The sequence below is a fragment of the Chiloscyllium punctatum genome, chromosome 24 (genome assembly GCF_047496795.1).
Source record: "Chiloscyllium punctatum isolate Juve2018m chromosome 24, sChiPun1.3, whole genome shotgun sequence".
NCBI lineage: Eukaryota > Metazoa > Chordata > Chondrichthyes > Orectolobiformes > Hemiscylliidae > Chiloscyllium > Chiloscyllium punctatum.
Window position 1 is genome coordinate 82,603,944 of NC_092762.1, and position 18,679 is coordinate 82,622,622.

At 45.0% G+C, this 18,679-nt stretch overlaps 1 protein-coding gene across 2 annotated transcripts in view; it reads right to left on the minus strand.

Moving 5' to 3' along the window:
- LOC140494754 (beta-1,4-galactosyltransferase 2-like) overlaps positions 1 to 18,679 on the minus strand; it is a 57,651-nt gene that overhangs the window by 19,780 nt on the left and 19,192 nt on the right. For both annotated transcript variants that reach the window (XM_072594317.1, XM_072594318.1), the window contains exons 2-4: positions 11,567 to 11,659; positions 4,726 to 4,961; positions 1,063 to 1,250 (exon numbers count right to left, since the gene is read on the minus strand). In XM_072594317.1, the coding sequence (XP_072450418.1) occupies positions 1,063 to 1,250; positions 4,726 to 4,961; positions 11,567 to 11,659 (517 nt within the window). The remainder of the gene's footprint in view (positions 1 to 1,062; positions 1,251 to 4,725; positions 4,962 to 11,566; positions 11,660 to 18,679) is intronic.

An 18,679-nucleotide genomic window follows, 5' to 3' on the forward strand; every position in this document is an offset into this window, starting at 1 on the left:
AGTATCCCACCCAGACACATTCCCCTAACCTATTACTACATTTCCCATGACTAGTGCAACTAACCAACACACTTTTGAACACTATGGGCAATTTTAGCATAGCCAATTCACCTAACCTGCACATCTTTGGACTGTGGGAGGAGACCGGAGCACCCAAAGGAAACCCATGCAGACACGGGGAGAATGTGTCAACGCGACACAGTGTGTCACCTGAGGCTGGAAGTGAACCCAGATCCCTGGCGCTGTGAGGCAGTAGCACTAACCACTGAGCCACCATGTAGACGAAGATAGCACAGACCAGGCATCTAAGCCTCTTGCTTGGTAAAACTCAGCCAGTGACTGCCCTTGGCCAAGAGACTCATTGGGGCAAACAAACAAGTCAACTGTATTGTTGGTGCAGGGATCCCAAACCCTGAGCAATGTGGGAGGAAGGGGCTGGTGTTGTCTCTGTGAGTGATTTCAGTGAAAAATGCTGCTAAGGAAAAGGGGATGTGCACGTCAGTGGAATAAAAGAAGTAAGGAATGCAACTGAACGAGCAAGAGAGAGAAAACAAGGGAGCGACAGAAAGGAAGGAGAAAGAGGAAAAAGGAAAGGAGAAAAAAATAGAAATTGAAACATGAAAAGCGACAGAAAGAAAAAAGAACTACGGAATGCATGAGGGATAAAGAAAGGGAAAAGGAGAGAAAGATAAAGGAGACAGCAGGAGAGTGATCAAGAGAGAATATGAGAGAGAGAAAGACAAAAGTCAGAAAGAGAAAAGGAAAGAGGGAACAAAAGGAAACAACAAAGAGAAAGAAGAGAAATAAAATGAGAGGGGAAAGAGAGAAGGAGAAAGGGAAAGAGAGAAGGAGAAAGGGAAAGACTGTAAAAAAGAGGGAGACAAAAGAAAGGAGAGGAGGAATGGGAAGAGAGAAAGATGAAAAGAGAGGGAGAGGATATGAGGAGAGTCTAGGAGATAAAGTGAAACAAAATAAATCAAGAGAGAAAAGGAGAGAAAAAGGGGAAATGAAAAGAGAGAACAGGTAGCTCTTCAGACGAGCAGCTACAGCTCAGGTACCTACTTGTATCCGAATTTGTCCATGGCACAGGCCAGGTGTCGTGGATTCTGAGAGCAGCGATAGAGATTCCGGTCATTCTCGGGTACAATATCGACATCACTGAATATGAAACAGTCGTAATTGTTCTCTTTCGACGCTTCCACAAATCCGACGTTGAGAAGCTTTGCTCGGTTGAAGGTGTTTTCACCAGCCTGGTGGGAAGGGACCAACAGATTAACAACAATTCCTGAAGCTCAGAAACACGCACGCAAACATTCCAATGTGACCCAGTCTGACCTTTCACCTGACATCAAAGATCCCACGATGGTACTTCAAAGCAGAGCAGAATGCATGCTGGCCAATGTATCCCTCAAACAGTGTCACTAAAACAGATGACCGCATTGCTGTTTATGGGATCTTGCTGCACACCAACTGACTGCTACATTTTGTCTATTGGATACCTTGCCTCAAGAATATCTTGCTGGCTATAACATGCATTCAGAGAAGAACTCGTCACTGATTGGAGTCATTTGTGGTTGCTGAAGGCCAATCCACTCAGACCTATCTTGATCATGGACCTGGCTTCAGGATGCCGAAGGGTGATTTTCAAAGTCCAATGACCTTCAACATCAATGACCTTTCTTCCATCATAATGTCAAAAGTGGGAATGTTCATTGACAGATACTGAGGCAGCTTATGTCCATAGGTAGCAAGACCTGGACAATATCCAAGCTTGGGCTGTCAAACAGTAAATCACAGTCATGCTGATCAAATGCCTGGCAATTACCAAATCCAACGACAGAAACTCTAACTAACTTCTCTTGCATTGTATGGCATGACCATCAATGTTCTGGAGGCTACCATTGAGCAGAAACTGAACTGGGTGAACCACATTACACAGTGGCTAGAGCAGCAGGTCAGAGGTCAGGAATTTCCTGGTGAGTAACTCACCTTCGGGTTCCCCAGAGCCTGTCTACAATCTGCAAGGCACAGGTCAGGAGTGTGATGGAAAAGAATATTGCAATGTATAACATTCACTCATGATCCGCAAGATCCAAGCCATATTACACCTACTCTTAGATACAGAGGGCCCTGGATGTCCCAGTACATGAATCACAAATTAATTAGTACACTGGAATAACAAGTGATTAGGAAGCCAAAAGGAATGTTGTCAGTTAATTTAAGGGAATAGAAGGTAAAAGTAGGGAGGTTTAGTTTGGAAATGGTTGTACAAGACACTGTTGAGAGTATGCACCATGAAGCCTCCTGTTATTGCATCTCTCCTGTCATCCACCCTCTTGAACACCTTCCCTTGTGTTTTTCTCATCGATCACATTCTACCATCAAGGAGGACAAGGGCAGCAGATACATGGGAACACCAACTTCTGCAAGTTCCCCTCCAAGCCACTCACCCTCCTTTGGAAATATATCACCATTCCTTCAGTGTTGCTTCGTCAGAATCCTCGAACTCCCTCCAAGAGACCACTTTAAAAACCTGCTCTGCCATTAAATAAAATTGTGACTGATCTTTGTGGGCTAGGAAAAAGTGAGGACTGCAGGTGCTGGAGGTCAGAGTTGAGAGTGTGGTGCTAGAAAAGCACAGCAGGTCAGGCAGCATCTGAGGAGCAGGAGAATCGACATTTTGGGATTCCTGATGAAGGGCTTATGCCCAAAATGTCGACTGTCCTGCTCTTTGGATGTTGCTTGACCTGCTGTGCATTTCCTGACTCTGATCTTTGTTGGTCTCAACTCCATATTGCCATCTATCCCTTCAATAACCTTTGACTCCCTTGTCAATCAAGAATGTATCTAACTCAGCCTTAAAGACATTTAATGATCCTGCCTCCAATACTCTCTTAGGCCGAGAGTTCCAAAAACTTGTGGCCCATTATAGGTCCACCTACACCACATGGTCTGCAGAGATGCACAGTTGACGGTCAGAATCTTTTTCCCAGAGTTGAAATGTCCAAAACTAGGGGGCATACATTTAAGGTGAGAAGGGAAAGTTCAAAAGAGATGTGAGGGTCAAGTTTTTTTACACAGAGAGAGGTAGGAGTGTGGAACTCGCTGCCAGAAGTGGTGGTGAAGGCAGATATTTTAGGGGTGTTTAAGGGACTTTGAGACAAGTACATGAATGTGCAAGGAATGGAGGGATATGGACCAAGGGCAGGCAGAAGGGATTAGTTTAGTTTGACGTCATGTTCAACACAACATCATGGGCCGAAGGGCCCATTCCCGTGCTGTACTGACCTATGTTCTAACTATACTGACACAAACTTAGGAGTGTCTTCCCCTTTCTGTGGGGTGGAGGCTGGGGCTAAAGACTTACACAGGACACTGTTTGAATTGGAGAGGAAAAAGGAAATGACATCATTTTTGCTTCAATTGCAAGAAGTATCTCTTAACCAAAAATCGTGGCAATGACACAGAAAGCGATACTAGGAAATGAGGCAACACGAACGGGCGGAGAACCAAGGTTTCCGTTGCCGAGCTGATTTACTGAGTGGGCCCACCTAATGTATGGCTTGGATTTGAGTGATCGCATTGGAAAATCAGACCTAGTTTTGTTGAATGAATCATTAAACAGATATTGCTGATCTCTATTGAGCAACACTTTGCTGTCTAAATCACAAAACTTCATCCAGCCACTGGATTAAATGTAAACATGGACTTATTTCCTAACAGCCCCATTCTAAAGGAGCTCCCCAACCCATCAGCTATATCAGACAAACATAATGCCCTCCTCAGTGCTGTGTTTCCTGACAGAGGTGTGTATGTATGAGAGAGTGTGAGAGTAAGTGTAGGTGTTTGAGGGTTAGACTGTGGTGGTGTAAGGGTGAGAGTGTGAGAATGAGAGTGTGGGGGTGTGAGGGTGTGTGTGTTAGGGTGTGAGAGTGTGGGTTTTAGGGTGTGGGGATATCAAAGTGAGAATGTGGGTATGAGAGAGTGAGTGTGAAGGTGAGAGTGAGGGGGGTGTGAGGGTGAGAGTGAGGGGGTGAGAGGGTGAATGTGTGGGTGTGTGAGAGAGAGAGTGAGAGTGTGTGAGAGTGAGAATGTTGGGGTGTGAGGGTGAGAGTGTGGGGGTGTGAAGGTGAGACTGAAGGGGTATGAGGGTGGGGAGTTCAAGACTCAGGGGTGTAACTTTAAGCTATGAGGAGAAAGATTTAAAAGGGACCTGAGCAGCAACTTTTGCACACAGCGAATGGTTCATGTGTGGAATGAACTGCCAGAGGAACTGGTAGATGCAGAAACAGTTACATTTAAAAGACATTTGGACAGGAACGTGAATAGGAAAGGTTAGAGGGATATGGAACGAATGCAAATGGAACGAAGTTTAGTTTGGGAAACTTGGTCAGCATAGACAAGTTGGACTGAAGGGTCTGTTTCTGTGCTGTATGTTTGAATAAAGTCACCTTGGACTTTGACTAAACATCAAAAGATCGAGGTTGGATCTATTGGATCATCCAATACAGTTTTAAGCAGCACATCCCAGATCATGACAAATCCCCATGTAAAGTAATACTTCGTGTCCCTGGTTCTTGAATCTGCGTATTGTCTGACTACTGACCCATCCACCACTGGAGACAGCGTTTATTCCAGTGGAACCTTCCAAAATGTTGAACGCCTCTGTCAAATCCCCCCTTTCACCTTGGAGGACAGAGATCTGGTAATGGAGGTATGAGGTACCTGCTCGATAACGTAAATCCCATACTCTCCCTGCTGCCGACGCAGGATCGGGTGAAGGTAGTACAGCCAGTGCCGGAGGTGGTGCTCCCTGTTTCGGAACGGGATAATAATGGCAATGCGTTGCAGGGGAATGCAGTCCGGTGGCTTGTAGTGGCCTCCAAACTCCACGTAGGTGTTTAATTCAACCAGCTGTTCCATTGACTGCTCCTCATCGAACACAATCCTCAGGGGCCCAACTGTTAACCAGTAAAAATACAAAAGCAGAGGAATTTGTTAATCCCGTTGGTTCCTATTGGGAAATGCCAGAAGGTTTTGGAAAAGAATACACTGGTCATACTGAGCCCCATTCTGAAGTGTGGAATACAGTAGGAGCAAAGGCCATTTGGCCCCTCGAGCCTGGTCCAGTATTCAAAAAGCTCATTATCAATCCGGTCGTGGTCTCAAACTTCGCTTTCCTGTCTCACTCACCCCACCCCCAATAGTCCTCGACTCTCATAAGGGCAACTGGGGATAGGCACAGAATATCAGCAATGCGCTTATCTAAGGTATGATTCGTCTGGACAGCATGCAAAACAATACTTTTCACTGTATCTCAGTACATGTGACAATAAATCCCAAGACAGACAAGATAAAATAAAGCTACTGCAATCCTTCATAAGAGTTCAAAAGAAAATGACTGGAAAAAACTTGAAGATAACTCAAGAGATATGGTAGCATTTATTTTTTCTTCTGTGGGATGTGGGTATCGCTGGCAATTTCTAACTGCCCTCACACTCAGTAGGTCATTGGATTGTTTCACAGAGCAGTTAAGAGTTAAGCCCATTGCTGTGGGTCTGGAGTCACATGTAGGCCAGACCAGGTAAGGGTGGCAGATTTCCTTCCATGAAGTATATTAGTGAACCAGATGGGGTTTTACTCGATGCTAGTTGACAATGATTCCCATCAGAGTATTACAACACAGAAACAAACCCTTTCGGTCCAACCGGTCCATTGCAATCATAATCCCAAAACAAACTGGTCCCACCTGCCTGCTCCTGGCCTATATCTCTCCAAACCTTTCCTATTCATGTTCTCATCCAAATGTCTTTCAAACATTGTAATTGTACCCACATCCACCACTTCCTCAGGAAGTTCATTCCACACGCAAACCACTCTGTAAAAAAATTGCCTCATGTCTTAAAATCTATCTCCTTTCACCTTAAACATGTGTCCCTTAGTCTTGAAATTTCCCACCTCAGGGAAAAGACAACTACCACTAACTCTATCTGTACATCTCATTATTCTATAAACTCCTATCAGGTCATCTCTCAACCTCCAACGCTCCAAAGAAAAAATTACTGAGACTAGATTTATAGTTTCCATTTCTTAATCAAACTTAAACTCCATCAGCTTCCAATTTCTGTCAACTCATGTCACCAGAGAATTGATCTGGCTCTCTGAAAGATTAGTTCATTGATATGTCCACGTTTTAAAAGAATGACTAGGAGGATGTGGGTGTCACTTGCTGGGTCAGCATTTATTGCCCCTCCCTGGCTATCCTTGAGAAGGTGAGGGGGAGCGGATTCTTGCCATGGGTTACTGGGATACCCATAATGCTGTTAGGGATTTTGATCCAGTGACACTGAAGGAATGGTGAGACACCTCCAAGTCAGGATGGTGAGTAGCTTGGAGGGGAACCTGCAGGGGGTGGTGTTCCCATGTATCTGCTGCCCTTATCCTTCCAGATGGTAGTATTTGTGGGTCTGAAAGGTGCTGTATAAGGTCAATAGCCCTAAACTGTGCCACCTTGATAGTGGGTTATGTCATCAGGTTAGCAGACCAGAGGCTGGACTAATGATCTGAAACTTGTGATTTCAAATAAACCTTTTGAACTGTAAGTGGGGGGTCGTGTGATCTTTGACTTTGTCCACCCCAGTCCAAAACCAGCACCTCCACACAATGATCTGAAGACAAGGGCTCAAGCCCTACCTCAGCAGCTGGGGAATTTGAATTCAATAAAATCCAAAATATTAAGTTAGTATCTACCCAACTATATAATCCACTGAAGTTCACACATTATTACAGACCCGCAGCAATGTGGGAGGGCACTAAACTGCCCCCTAAAATGGTTCAGTAATTTGAGGTATAGCCATTAAAGTTGCAAGCAATGATGAGTGAACAAATCGTCTGGTTAAGAGGAAATAAGGAAAGAATCTGCATTTGCATAGTGCCCTAAGCAACCTCAGGCCATCCCAAAGAGCTCTTCTGTCAATAAAGTACATCTAAACTGTTGTAGATGCAGCAACCAATTTGTGCACAGTAAGTCCTCACAGATAGAGTCAGAGAGTCATGCAGCACAGAAACAGACTCTTTGGTCCACCAGTCCATGCCAACCATAATCCCAAACTAAACAGGTCCCCACCTGACTGCACTTGGCCCACATACCCCCGAACATTTCCTATTCATACACTTATCCAAATGTCTTTTGTAACTAATGTCGTGACTGCCCTCACACCCACCACTTCCTCTGGCAGTTCTTTCCAGACTCTGTGCAAAACGGTTGCCCTTATGTCCTTTTTAAATCTCTCTCCCCTCACCTTAAACGTACGCCCCCTAGTTTGGATATCCTCCTCCCTCGGGAAAAGACTCTTGTCATTCCCCTTATCCATGCCCCTCATGATTTTATAAACCACAACAAGGTCACTTCTCAATCTCCTACACTCCAGTGAAAAAAGTCAGAGTCGTTCCAGTCTATTTTTATAACTCAAACCTTCCATTCCCGTCAACATCTTGATAAATCTTTTCTGAACCCTCTCCACATTAACAATATCCTTCCTAGAATAGAGTGACCAGAACTGCACACAGTACTCCAGAACAAGCCTCACCAACATCCTGCACAACCTCAGCATGACGTCCCAACTCCTGAATGACTCTGGTTCATTTGAAAGACTCCTTCCACATGAGCCAATCACTTTGGGACAGGAGGTGCTCCAGTTATGAGGGAGAGGCTGGGACTAGTTTTGTTGGAGAGGACAAGGTTAAAGGGAGATTTGACTGGAATTTTCACAATCATCAGCAGTCTACACAGAGTGGATAGGGAGAGACTGTTTCTGTTCAGAAACCGATCGAGTGTGAGCGCACACGATTTTGAAGTGTTCTGCAAAGGAAACAAATCAGACATGTGATTGAACGTTTCCACACAGCGAGCGGTTATGATCTGGAATGCATTGCCTGGAATGTGACGCGATTGAGATATTCAAGAGGGTATGAGATGGTTATTTAAATAGAAAGGTTTTATGGCAAGTGCAGGACATCAGCATAAAGTTAAACTGCTCAGACAGCAGGTATGATGGGCTGAATGGCTTCCTGCACTGTTACAGTTCTGTGATTCTGTAAACATATTTGTGTCTCTTTCAGCTAACTATTAAAGAAGGAGTTTGTGATGCAGAATCTCCAGGCCAGAGCATCTGGATTCAAGTCCCACCTGTCCTGGATGAACTGATTTAAAATAATCTTTTTGAAGGATGACAGACCTGACTGTTTACAAACCAAAGTCCCTTTCATCACCTCAGGACACCCAATTATAGCATGCTGTGTATGTTATAAATAGAAAGTAAAATGTTAGAACAACATTTTACATATGCTATTACCTAAACTAGCATAATTACCAAACACTAATTTGTGGTAAATTAAATAGTATGGAAGTGTACTCACTTTCTTAATGTTGAAAATACGCTTGTGTATTTCATAGAGCAAGATCCCAGTTAATCTGTTTTTAATGCCGCTCACTTAGAGATAAACAGTAGACCAGGAATTCTGTGGCTCTCAGAATAACGTCATGCTTTTAGTTTTATGTCTTTTGCATTTATGCAGAGGGAGATAGGTCCTCGGGTTTAAAACAATGTCTAAAGGAGAACAATGTTCTGCAGTGTCAGTCTGGAGTTTAGTCTGAAAGGATTTGAACCCCAGTCTTTGTATTCAGAGACAGGCGAGATGTCTGAGGAGCCACAGTGAAGACTGACAAAACCAGAAAGGGCTGGAGTCAGCTTTTGGCTCTGTGGTAATATTCCTGAGTCAGAGGGTGGACATATTGAACTCCTTCTCCTTGACGAATAGTGACAGCTGCTCTGGCTTAGAATTCTAGAGCAAACCCTGGTGGGATACTGCCATTCGGTGAATCCAACCAGCCCCCTCACTGAGAGGGCTGGAAAAATCCTGTCACTGTGCAGAACTAAGCCAGTACTACTGGAGAGTTATAAATATGATTATGAGTGTAGGTGGACTATCCAGTCTGTGTTAATCAACAACAATTTACATTTATATAGTGCCTTTAACATAGTAACATATCCCAAGGTGCTTCACAGCAGCATTACTGAATCAAAATGTCTAATGTGAATGCCCCCATTGAGTAGGAAAGCACGCGCACACTCACATGCACGTATGTGCTGAAACACACACGTGTGCGCATACACATATCTACATGCAGGAATGCGCACGTGCGCGTGCACCCACACGCATACACGTGCAGGAATGTGCTCACACACACACATACACATGCAGGAATGTGCGCGCACACACACACATACACACACCCACCCACCCACGAACACAGAACTAAGGGCTTTGTAAAAACTCATTTACAGGAGCAATGTCTAGGTCAGCATTTATTGCCCATTGTGAGTTGAACACATCACTATGTCTAGAGATCCATATAAGCCAAACATATGAGGTCATGAAGAGTGTAGATAAGGTGAATGACAAAGGTCTTTTCCACAGGGTGGGGGAGTTCAAAATTCCGGAGCATATTTTTAAGGTGAGAGGAGAAAGATTTATAAAGGACATAAGGGGCAACTTGTGTTTTTTACACAGAGAGTGGTTCGTGTGTGGCATGAACTTCTAGAGGGAGTGGTGCACGTAGGTACAATTACAATGTTTAAAAGATATTTGGATAAGTTCATGAATAGGAAAGGTTTGGAGGGAAATGGGCCAAATGCAGGTAAGTGGGACTAGTTTAGCTTGGAAAAAATGGTCAGCATGGACTGGTTGGACTGAAGGGTCTGTTTCCATGTTACGTTTACCTGCAAGTGAAGAGGTTAATATAATGCCAACTTTTACATGTGAGAATTAAAGGCTTCTCTGCTAAAATAAACCCTCCCATGAATCCAAGAAGGGCCCGTTTCCATGTTGTATGACTCTATGACCTGGGTAAGGACAGCAGATTTTCATTCCCTGAGGACAATAGTGACCCAGACAGAGTATTCTGACAATCAGCAATGATCTCATGATTTCCCTTATTTCCAAACTTTTACTGAATTCAAATTCCACCATCTGCAGTGCTGGGATTCAAATACAGGTCCCCAGAACATTACCTCGGCCTCTGGATTAATGGTCTAGGAATAACACCACTAGGCCATGGTCTCCACTTGCCTGTCACAGAGATGACATTGGAAGAGCCCAGGGCAGCAAGGGGGATCCTTTGGGAAACTGATTACAATTAACTAAAAGTGGGGCAGTCTGCACATGTAATGACATCACAGTGCAGGTAATGGAGTGCAGTCACTTATGTTACTGGCCCCATCAACGTGTGTACATCAAGGAAACACATTTATCCTGTTTCAAAGGAAATTGATGATTGGGTGGCGAGTGGACTCTGATTGGTAGAGCATTGCTACTAAAGAAATGCCTCTACCAATCAAATTCCATTTGCCAACCAATCATTATTATCCTCACTGTGTATAACATTGCTTTCCTCTTGAACTGGTATTTCTTGCAAATTGTCCTAAAGAGCGCAAGATGAAAATATGTCTGTTTCCAGCAATACTGAAATTGTAAAACTGTGCTTTTTGCCAGACTGAGAGGTAATGGAGTTTAACAAACAGAGGGGCGATGGTGAAACAGGACTTGGTGAGAGTTAGGACAGAGGCAGGAGAGATCAGTCCGGCCTCACGGTGAGTGGGAGATGAGAGGCCGGCTGGGGGGATTTGGGGGGGCGCGGTGTGTAGCATTAGAGTATTCAAGACCAGCGATTAGGGAAGAAACACAAATGGGAGTTTCAGCAGCAGACGAGTTGAGGCAGGGGTGGGAGTAAAGCACTGAACAAACAGGTAAGAGGTTGGAAGTTCATCTTGACTTCAATATGACATGTGAGCAGCTAAGATCCACCTTTGAGGAGGATGGAACTGTCACCCAGGGAGCGAAGTTTGTGATAGTCTGTGGATAGTGACTTTAGTCCCGATAATGAACTAGAGGAATTTTCAACATCTAGTGACAATGTACAGTTCTGGTCTCCCTGCTATTGGAAGGATGTTATTAATTTGGAGAGGGTTCAGAAAAGATTTACAGGGATTTTGCTGTGACTGGACGGTTTGAGTTACAAGGATAGGCTGGGACTTTTTTTCACTGGAGCTTAGGAAGTTGAGGGGTAATCTTTCTCCAAGTTCATAAAATCATGAGGTGCCTAGATAAGGTAAATTGTAAATGTCTTTTTCCTTCAGGTTAGGGAGTTCAAAACTAAGGGGCATAATTGTGAGAGGAGAGAAGGAGTTAAAAGGGACCCGAGAGGCAACTTTTTCCACACAGAGTGTAGTTGATATGTGGAATGACCTGCCAGAGGAAATGACATAGGCAGGTACAGTTATCACATTTAAAAGTCATTCAGTCAGTACTTGAATAGGCAAGGTTTAGAGGGATATAGTCCAAATGTAGGCAAATAGGACTAGTTTAGTTTGGGAAACTTGGTCAGCATGGAAGAGTTGGATTGAAGCGTCTGTTTCCGTGCTGTAAGACTCTGTAACTTTTACCTTTTTATGCTAAAAATGCTGTGTCAATAACGAGGCTTTGACAATTTCCTCTCTTCACTTACCAAGTTCTGGTGGATCGTCAGGGCATTTCTCCAAGTGGTTAGCTTCAGGAGACTTGGTGACTGATGTTGCGTTGCTTAAGGTTGAAGTACCATCTGTGAAGAAGGAGAATAAGAACTAAGCTGAAGTGTATAAGGTACAGGAAGCTGACTGAGGGCTGTGATAAACAGAGTCGTAAATGCCTTAACAACAACATAATTCAAGATTAAGATTTGGTCCTGAGAGAGATTAGATTCCCTACAATGTGGAATCAGGCCCTTCAGCCCAACAAGTCCACACTGACCCTCCAAAGAGTAACCCACCCAGTCCCATTTCCCTCTGATTAATGCACCTATCATTATGGACAATTTAGCACGGCCAATTCACCTGAGCTGCACATCTTTGGACTGTGGGAGGAAACCGGAGCACCCGGAGGAAACCCACGCAGACACTGGGAGAATGTGCAAACTCCACACAGACAGTCACCCAAGGCTGGAATCAAACCTGGGACCCTGGTGCTGTGAGGCAGCAGTGTTAACCACTGAGCCACTATGCCGCCCCAAGGGAGACCTCTATATTTGAAAGGCTATTAATCTTGAGTTCTATGTCCTGAGAAGTAATGAGGTCCGTCTCAATGGTAACATTGGGAGAAAGTGAAGACTGCAGATGCTGGAGATCAGAGTCGAGAGTGTGTGGTGCTGTAAAAGCACAGCAGGTCAGGCAGCATCTGAGGAGCAGGAGAATCGATGTTTCGGGCAGCAGCCCTGCATCAGGAAGGGCTGAAGGGCTCCTGCCCGAAACATTGATTGTCCTGCTCCTCAGACGCTGCACAACCTGCTGTGCTTTTCCAGCAGCACACACTCTCGTCAATGGTAACATTCCCCATCACAGAATGGGTTTGGCTTGAATTCACATTTTGTAAATCCTTAAAAAAAAGCATCTTTTGAAAGCTGGGTTTCCTGTTCAGAGGGGTAAACCCAAAAGGAAGCCAGACCCATTGTCTTTACACTGAGACAGACCCAGGCCAGGGTTAAACATCAGTTTGCATTTATGTAGCACCTCTAATCACCTCAAAATGACTTGGAGCACATCACAGTCAATGTAATAGTTTTGAAGTGCAGTTACAGCTGTAATGTAGTAAAATTTGACAGCCCCAATTTGCACACAGCAAGCTCTCCAAATGTGATATCATGTGATAAGAACCAAATAATCTGTCTGGTTACGGATGAATATTGGCCCAGAGTCCAGGGCGACTCCCTTGCTCTGTTTCCCAATCGTGCCACGGGCTCTTTTACATCCCACGTGAAAAGACAAATGGTGCCTTGGTTTCATGTTTCGAAAAAGAGCTAGCATGGGCACAATAGGCCATATGGCCACGCACTTTGCCCCTATATTGTCAGAGCACACAGTCCTGATGGCTCATCTATCTGGTTTGAGTACAGCTTATTAAAGCGGATCCTTCTAACATCTGCGCCCTCCTCTTTCTCCCAATTAGCTGATCACAGCACAGTTGAAATAATTCACGTCAGCATCACAGTAGCAGCAGTGCGCATCAACGACAGAATGCCTTTCATCAAGGTTCCTTTGATAGCGCCTTCCAAACCCATGACCACTTCCATCTCGAAGCACAAGGGCAATAAATGCATAGGGACACCATTCCCTACAAGTTCCCCTCCAAGCCACTCACCACCCCATCATGGAAATACTTCCTCACTGTCACTGGGTCAATATCCTGGAACTTGCTCCCATTCAGGATTGTGAATCTACCTACAGCACATGCAATGCAGCAGTTCAAGATCTTAATGACATAACATAGGAACAGCACGAGGCCATTCAGCCCATCAAGTCTGCTCTTCCATTCAATGAGATCATGACTGATCTGATGACGCTCAACTCCACTTTCCTGCCTTTTCCCCATAACTCCTGATTCTCCTGCAGATTAAAAACATGTCTTTCTCAGCCTTTGTGTCTCAGCCTCAATAGCCATCTGTGGTAAAGAATTCTACAGATTCATTATGCTCAGGGAAGAAATTCTTCCTCTTCTGTGTGTTAAATGTGTGACTCCTGATTCTGAGGTGATGCTTCTAGTCCTAGATTCTCCCACAAGGGGAAAGAACCTTTCCACATCCACCCTGTCCAGTTCACCAGGAATCCTGTCTCAACATCACATTCTAAAGGACAATTCAGGACGGGCAAGAAATGCTGGCACAGCCAATAATACCCACATCCAACAAATGAATTTTAAAAATCCTCCCCTTCCTTAAAAAACAAAACCAACCCAGTGTGAGAGCAATCAGATATTGCTTCCTGCGTGGAATACTGCTCATGGTTTAGGCTCAGATGGCCCACGCATATACCAGAGGCCAATCATAGAGTCCGACAGCACGGAGACAGGCCCTTTGGCCCAAACTGGTCCATGCTGACCAACATGCCCATCCACCCTAACCCCATTTCCCTGCACTTGACCCATATCCTTCTCATCCTTTCCTATTCATGCGCTTGGGATTGGAGTGGTGCTGGAAAAGCACAGCAGTTCAGGCAGCATCTGAGGAGCAGGAAAATTGACGTTTCAGGCAAAAGCCCTTCATCAGGAATAAAGGCAGAGTGCCTGCAGGGTGGAGAGATAAATAAGAGGGTGGGTGGGGGTGGGGAGAAAGTAGTATAGAGTACAATAGGTGAGTGGGGGTGGGGATGAAGGGGATAGGTCAGGGAGGAGGGTGGGGGAAGGTGGCAAAGAGTACAAAGGGTGGATGGGGGTGGGATGAAGGTGATAGGTAAAATTGGTGAATGGGGATGGGGATGGAGGTGATAGGACATTCCACCCCCATTCACCCATTGTACTCTTTGCCACCTTCCCCCACCAGCAGTAATCCAGAGACCTGGTAATGTTCTGGCAACCAGAGAATCCCACCAGGTCAGACGGTGGAACTTGGATTCAATAAAAATCTGGAATTAAGAGTCTGATGATAACCATGAATCCACTGTTGGGGGCGGCACAGTGGTTCAGTGGTTAACATTGCTGCCTCACAGCACTAGGGGCCCTGGTTCAATTCCTGCCTTGGGTGACTGTCTGTGTGGAGTTTACACATTCTCCCAGTGTCTGCGTGGGTTTCCTCTGGGTGCTCTGGTTTCCTTCCACAGTCCAAAGATGTGCAGGCTAGGTGAATTAGCCATGCTAAATTGTTCATCGTGTTCAGGGATGTGTAGGTTAGGGGCATAAGTCAGGGTATGGGAATTGGTCTGCGTGGGTTACTCTGCGGAGGGTCAGTGTGGACTTGTTGGGCTGAAGGGCCTGTTTCCACACTGCAAGGATTCTATTAAGGAAAACTCCATCTGGTTCACGTCAGGGAAGGGAACTGCCATCCTTACGCGTAAGGCCAGACTAGGTGACCCCAGACCAATAGCAGTGTGGTTGGTTACTGTCTGGAAAATTAGGGATGACAATAAATACTGATCTAGCCAAATGATGCCCACATCCCTTTGATGGATTAAATAAAAACTGTGTTATTGAACGTCCAAACGAGAACTTTTATTCATGCATGGGATTAGTATCATTACTGAGTGGAATGAGTGTTCCTGGACTGAGAAAAAAAACAGGCCAGACTTAGGATTCCAGCATCAAAAAGTGTGACACTGAAAAAGCACAGCAGATCAGGCAGCATCGGGACAGTCGACATTTTGGGCATAAGCCGTTCATCAGGAATGTGGGGAGTGGCCTCTCTCATGCAACCTTATCCTTCCTGATACACAGGCTGCCCGAAATGTCGATTCTCCTGCTCCTTGGATGCTGCCTGACCTGCTGCGCTTTTCCAGCACCACATTTTCAGCTCGGATCTCCAGCATCTGCAGTCCTCACTTTCTCCTGATATACAGGCTACTCCATATTCCTGAAGAAGGGCTTATGCTCAAAACGTTGATTCTCCTGCTCCTCGGATGCTGCCTGACCTGCTGCGCTTTTCCAGCACCACACTTTTCGACTGACTCTCCAGCATCTGAAATCCTCACTTGCTCCTAGAATTGCAGGGTCTGCCTTTTAAAAAAAACATTGAACCCAAATTTGAAAAAAAAATGTGCAAGCAAAATTGCTGGAATCGACAAACATCGCCAAGGAGCTTTTGGAGTGGATTCACTGACAGCTGCCCAGGAAGAAAGTGAATTTCCCTCCCCCAGTCTCTGCTCCACTGTTTCCCTAAAGCAGGCATCTTGTCTGCACACGATCCGTGCTCCTGGATCTACAGTATATTTTAAAAACAGTTTACTTGCCAAATGCCCGAATATGGTTAGGGGAGGCTCGAGAGTACACACGAGTCAGGCCGAATGGCTCATTTCTGTGAATTTCAATTCGCTAAAAATTGAAGTTGTTCAACTTCTCAGGATTGGCAATTGCTGCTGGCTCAGACACAGTAAATCCCACATCCTGAGAACGAGCGACAGGAACAAACACATTCCCTGGGCTCTGACACAGAGCTGCCTTTGTATGAATGGTGCAGTCAGCCCAATGCTAAATACTGCTTTGAACTTTCACCCTTCAGTGAAAGCATGCGGTGAACAATTAATAACCTCCCAGGCTGCACTTTCCACTTAAAATACAGGCGACGCTGTGTGGGTTCATAATCTCTCAGCGTATTAACAGTGAGGATTACTGTACCATTTCCTTATCCTCCTAAAGAACGTGACCTTAAATACATTTAAGAACAGGCGAGTCTATCTGGATTGTGATAACAATTCATGTGACAGGAAGAAGGTTGTGGCTGAGTGTAGCTTCCAAGAGCTTTTAGACTGGAAATGTGAAGTGCAGGGGGGAGGGGAAGATGCAAGAATGATATGGCTGCAGAAAAAGCTGACTGCCACTGTTATGTGCATTTCAGGTTCTCCTTTTCCTGAGGCTTTGTCATGTGCTGTGGGAACCAAGCAAGCTCACAACACACAGCTCAGCTTGTCCGGTCACAGCCCCACTCCAGAATCTAGACTGACGATCCACTGTCACACTGCAGGAGTGCTGCACTGACAGGGACGCTCTCTTCAAGATTGCAGGGTAAACTGGGGCTTCTGTCTGCCCTTTCAGGTGGTGACCCCACAGTCAGCACTGCAACACACAGCAGGGGAAGTTCACAGGGATTTTTTTTCTGAACAAGGGTCACTGCACTCAAGCTGAAAATGTGTTGCTGGAAAAGTGCAGCAGGTCAGGCAGCATCCAAGGAGCAGGAGAATCGACGTTTCGGGCATGAGCCCTTCTTCAGGAATCTGCCATTCTGCACTCAAAGTGAGCTCTGTTTCTCTCCCCACAGATGCTGCTAGACATGCTGGCTCTCTCTCCATCAAACCTTTCTGTTTTGGTTTCTGATCTCCAGCAACTGCACTACTGTACTTTGTTTCATTGGAGAAACTCAGCATCTGTGGAGATAAACGTAGCTGATGTTTCAAGTTTTGTGACCTTTCTTTGAAATGAGAGAGCCACAAAGCACATAAACAGATCCTTTGGTCCAACCTGTCCTCAAACTAAACTGCTCCCAACTGCCTGCGCTTGGCCCATATCCCTCCATTTCTTATTCGCATTCTTTTCCAAATATTTTTTATACGTTGTAATTGTCCCCATAAATACCATTTCCTCTGGAAGTTCATTCCACACACGAACCACTGTGTTAAAAAAATTGCCCCTCGTCTTTCTTTAATCTTTCTCCTCTCACTTTGAAAATATGCCCCGTAGTCTTGAAATCCCCCACCAAAGGGAAAAAACACCTGCCATTCACCTTATCCATAGCCGATATATGATATCGATGGCATCTTTTCTTCACAGATGCTGCCACACCTATTGAGCTTCTCCTGCAATTTCTGTGTTTGTTTGCTTCATACAAATATTATCTGATCTTAATCACATTGTGTGAATGTCCCTCCCCAAACCATATAGCATTGTGACTTGAGGGACATCATATGCATTGTGAGTCGATTTAAACAAAAGGGACTGGGGTGCTTCAAGAAGATGGCTGACCACCAAACTCTGCAGAGCAACCAGATAAGTGATAAATGATCATGAAAGAACATTGCTGTTTGCAGGAGCTTGCCGCTTGCAAATTGGCTGCTGTGTTTCCAACTTTACATCAATGCAGGGCGGGGATTCAATTCCTGAGCTGACCATGTTTACCATGTTACCATATAAACGCAATGTTCTTCCTCTTTAATTTCAGAGCAGACTCATTGATGGATGTTTTGCTAAGGCACTAATCATACCATGGAGAACGTGAGGAATGCAGATGCTGGAGATCAGAGTCGAAAAGTGCGGCGCTGGAAAAGACAGCAGCATCCGAGGAGCAGGAGAATCAACATTTCGGGCAAAAGCCCTTCATCAGCCCAGTCACATTCCTGATGAAGGGCTTATGCCCGAAATGTCGACTCTCCCACTCCTCGGATGCTGCCTGACCTGCTGTGCTTTTCCAGCACCGCACCTTTTGATATTAAATCATACCACAGCTGGAACACTATGAACAGTTTTGGGTCTCTTACCCAAGGAGATATATACTGGCATTGGAGGCAGTGCAGTGCAGGTTCACTTGGCTAATACCAGGTAAAGGAGGGACTGCCTGATGAAGAGAGGTCGAGCAAATTGGGCTTGTACTTGTTGGAATTTAGAAGAATGAAGGGCGATGTTATTGAAACGTACAAGATTCTTAGGGGATTTGAGAGGGTAGATGTGGAAAGCTTAGTTTCTCTTGTGGGGAGAATCCAGGAGCAGAGGGTCTCCTCAGAATAAGGGACATTAAAGACACAGAGGAGGAGGGATTTCATTCTCTCAGAGGATTGTGAAATTTGTAGAATTCTTTACGCAAAGATGAGGCTGGGTTATTAAGCATATTCAAGACTGAGATAGAGATTTTTAACCAGCAAGGAACGAAGGGTTCTGGGGAAAACGTGGGAAGGTAGAGCTCGAAATTATTGACTCAGCCATGATTGAATTGAATGACAGAGCAGACTCAATGGCTAGATGGTCCATTTCACTCCGATGTCTATGGAAGGCTGGGGGTCACGGGGTCCCATCTTTCCAACCGGTAGCAGCCTTTCACAACATCAAAAAAAAAACAAAACAGACATCCTTTCATGGAGAGCCAAGTGTTTACAGAGTTGTGATCTTTCAGAAATAC